This window comes from Sprattus sprattus, assembly GCF_963457725.1.
Source record: "Sprattus sprattus genome assembly, chromosome: 6".
NCBI lineage: Eukaryota > Metazoa > Chordata > Actinopteri > Clupeiformes > Clupeidae > Sprattus > Sprattus sprattus.
In genome coordinates, this window is record NC_137925.1 from 8,377,978 (window position 1) to 8,381,979 (window position 4,002).

A 4,002-nucleotide genomic window follows, 5' to 3' on the forward strand; every position below is an offset into this window, starting at 1 on the left:
GCAATTCTAGACTACTGAGTGCCTCCACAAACCCATAGATTCTGTATGTGTGTGTGTGTGTGTGTGTGTGTGTGTGTGTGTGTGTGTCTGCACATATGACAATGGTCAGTAAGTTATCAAGAAAAACATTAACTACAACTCATATAACAGTTTATAACACAACAACGTGAATCCGGTGCTGAAACAAAGTCCTAAGGCAATATAAAGTTATGTTTGGCTGTCCTGAGGTAATATAAAGTTACATGTGGGTGTCCTGAGGTAATATTAAGCTACTTTTAGGTTATCTTACAAAAAGTAAAAATAAAGCTATACTTAAAGCTATGAACTGCCTCTGTGTCCGTCCCCTTAATTATTCCTTTCAAAAGAGGTGCAAACCAAAGAACAGATGTGGGCCAGGGAAACATAAAAAACTAGGTGCACTTGTCGTGAAGTTAAAGGCAGATCATGCCAGTGACACAACAGGAACAACAACAATGATGCCATTCTAGACATTAGTGTGCCTCAGACATCTGTGTGAGTGTGTGAGTGTGAGTGTGAGTGTGAGTGTGAGTGTGTCTGTGTCTGTGTCTGTGTCTGTGTCTGTGTCTGTGTCTGTGTCTGTGCCTGTGCCTGTGCCTGTGCCTGTGCCTGTGCCTGTGCCTGTGCCTGTGCCTGTGCCTGTGCCTGTGTCTGTGCCTGTGCCTGTGCCTGTGCCTGTGCCTGTGCCTGTGCCTGTGTGTCTGCGCCTGCGCCTGCGTCTGCGTCTGTGCCTTTGCTTCCTGCCACTTTTAGTATCTGATTCCTTGTCCAAGCCTGGGAGAAAATACATTTACTACAAATCATCTAAATAAAAGTGAGATGAAGCCTATCAGACCAGCGTTGAGGCAAGGAGAGCCCAGCTATTATCCCATTATCAACTAGCAAAACATGAAACGACCTGCACAAACCCACTACATCAGGCTTCTTTTCAGCAAGCTGACAGATGTGACAGATGAGTTTGGGTGGGGATGGCTCACCCTATTGAACCCAGAGACTCACCTTTATGATGTGCTGGGCTGTGTAGAAACCGGCCGGACCGCCACCTACAATGCAGACCTTTGTGGGCGGGTCAGGAGTGGTGGAAAGGCCACGCCATGCTGTGCAAACAAGATCAAACCATCAAGTGGAGGGAATAAAAATGTTGATTCCGGTAACACAAATGCAGCCATTAGGCTACAGCACACAAAATACCCATTGTAAATCAGTTACAGTATATCACATAAAGAATGGCTTGCAAGAACTTACTCCTGGGTATGCAACGTTATGTTCACATTTGATGTCATGTAATTGTAACGTACCATGTAATTTACCGGCAGTGTTGCTTGGCGATGTCCGTACTGATTTCACGATGAAAAACAATGATTTTTGGACTGTTCGATTCATATTTGCTCTGGGTTTAGCAGCAATACTGAAAAACAAAGTGAGCCCTACATGAATAACTGCTGACCAAAAAGTAGCTTATACACGCAGAGATTATGTAATGCAGGCTGGAATTAAGCTTTTCATTTACTGAATGGAGGCTCTATTTCGTGCAAACCATCTAGTAAGTAGCCTTAATCAGAACGCAGAGCAAACTGAAGTATTTGTTTAACATAACTTTAACATGGCAAAACTAGCAAAGCGTGTCCCTGTCATCATTCTGTTCATTCAGTGCTGAAGGATAACGTAATAGTATCGTTAAATGATCCTCTTGTATCCTCAGGAGAGATGAAAGGACCATACTACATTAAATGGCGAGGCATGTATTAACGCTAATGTTAGCTACCTAAAGAGAAATAGTACTTCAGCATTAGGTTGTCAAAACTTTGGTCAGGTCGGCAGTAACTTACATGGGTAACATGCAAGTTCTATGAAGCAGATTTCAAAATTAGACAAAATGAGCAATAAGGCTCAGTTGAACAAAACACTTACAGGTACCAAAGACGAGTTCACATTATCAATTTGGAGAACACCAGGATCAATATACGATGAATGCAACGTCAAACATCCTCAGCAGGTTCAACATCAGCGTCTGAATGCGTGTATCGCCCACTACATTCCGTCTGAAAAATAAGCTTCCGCCACAAAGGTTCCGCAAAAAACGATTCTGTCTCTCTACGCTCCGAAACACACACTCTACACACACACGCAACCACACACACAAACGCACACAAACACACTATCTCTCTATCTAACACACACATTACAGGTGGCCAAAATCAAGGTCATTTCGAAAACGTCTGGTCAAAGTACCCCAACTGAATATACCACAGCAAACTGTTGCTTCGTTTAACCTGTCAAACTAGGCTTCAGTTCTTCTGTTCTGGCACATTTAACTAATTTCAAAAGTTTTTGGCATTTTTTGTTTTGTTATCTGCATCTATAAGGCTTGGAAAGTGCTTCCATGACTGGCCTCAAAGGTCTTTTCTGGCCTAATCAAAACAGGCATGCCTTAGGGGATTAAACTATGGTTCCATGGCAATGTTCCGAAAGCCCATTATTCCGATGCATGCTTTTTCAGTGCTTGTAATGTCCTACGACAATCTGCCGGTAATTTCCCCAAAACCAGAGTAGGCTAAATTAACAAATAAAAGGAAAATTGATGCGTGATAGCCAGGTGAGCGTCTCTGCTACGCAAATTAAATGCGGTGTGTGTTTTGTGCTAAAGTATGCCAGGGGGACTTTTTTTTTTTCGGAATAGGCCTATTGAGATTTCGGAATATTGGGCTTTCGGAACACTGAGCCGTCCCCTAAACGGGTTAGCATTGGGTTGTTTTTAGCCCTGTAACAGTCGAGTTTCCTCCACTTTTAATCAATTCTTTATTGATAATATAAAGGTAGAGATACAAAAATAGTAAAGTTTTTACATTCTAGATCAATACAAAAACATACACATAACAGAAACAGGACAATCATCCACACACCCCACGGCGACCCCCTAGTCTCTCTCCCTCCCAAAAAAACCCTTCAGTTAGGCCTACGTATACTAATGCTGCACTCTTTCTTTAACCAAAGTGTAAGCTCCGTCCCATGCACGTAACGTTTTTAATGCCCACATTAGGGCATTCCCAGTACATATGTAAGAAAATCCCTGTACTGGGACATAGGTCACAATTAGGAGATGTGATGTTTTTCATCGCATGACGTTTTCTAGGAGTAAGATACATCCTGTGTATAAATTGAAAATGTATAAATTGGCGATCAGGGTTTTTGGAGGTATCATGAAGAGTCTCCCATACTGTGTCCCAGCAAATCTCTTTCTCATCCTCAGAAGGCAGTTTCCTACACCATACACTTCCTACTGGTAAACATGCATAAGATTCAGGGGATACATTTATAAAGTTTTGAGACCATCCCACGTGTCTGTCTTTGTACAGCAAATATTTTATGCAAAGGGTGTGTAATGAGCGGTTCTCCCCAAGGGACACCATATGCCTTCATGGCAGATCTCATCTCAGTTGCAAGTAAAAGAAAAATGATTTGCCAGGCAATCTGTATTCAGCTTGCAGATCATTGAAAGCTCATTATAAAAGTCTTGAGGACATTTTTGATGAAAGGAACATTAACATTAACTCCCCTATCCATTCACTGTGGAAAAGAAAAAGGTGCATTGCCAGTAAGAAGAGAAAAAGTATTGAACACAGGAGAATACTTGTGCCATTTAAGATCGACCTTAACATGTGCGGCAGGTTATGAGCAAAAAAGACACCAGAGGACTTAAGCTTTTTTTGGAGATTCGTCTACTTTTGAAAACAAATTACCACACAGTTGTTGTAACTGATAGACTTACAGTCTACAATTGTGAATGAACAACAAAGAATTTTTTTTTAGCTGGACTATAAAAAGTGCTATACAAAGTTTCCCCTTCTTAGAATGTAGCAGCCATACTTCACACAAACGCTTACATCTCAGAGACATAATGTCATATGTCTGAATGTCGTATTTTCTGCTTTGGAAAACAATGTCGAAAGGCCTGACTTCCTTTTCAAAAAGTGCGATGAGGAT

General features: G+C 41.5%; 1 protein-coding gene across 1 annotated transcript in view; it reads right to left on the reverse strand.

Annotated features, from left to right (window-relative positions):
• Positions 1-2,026, reverse strand: part of fdxr (ferredoxin reductase) — a 20,924-nt gene extending 18,898 nt beyond the window's left edge. Inside the window, exons 1-3 of the mRNA XM_080841249.1 lie at positions 1,930-2,026; positions 1,317-1,426; positions 1,018-1,115 (exon numbers count right to left, since the gene is read on the reverse strand). Coding sequence (XP_080697375.1) covers positions 1,018-1,115; positions 1,317-1,401 — 183 coding nt within the window. The 5' untranslated portion in view covers positions 1,402-1,426; positions 1,930-2,026. The remainder of the gene's footprint in view (positions 1-1,017; positions 1,116-1,316; positions 1,427-1,929) is intronic.
• Positions 2,027-4,002: the final 1,976 nt, after the last annotated feature.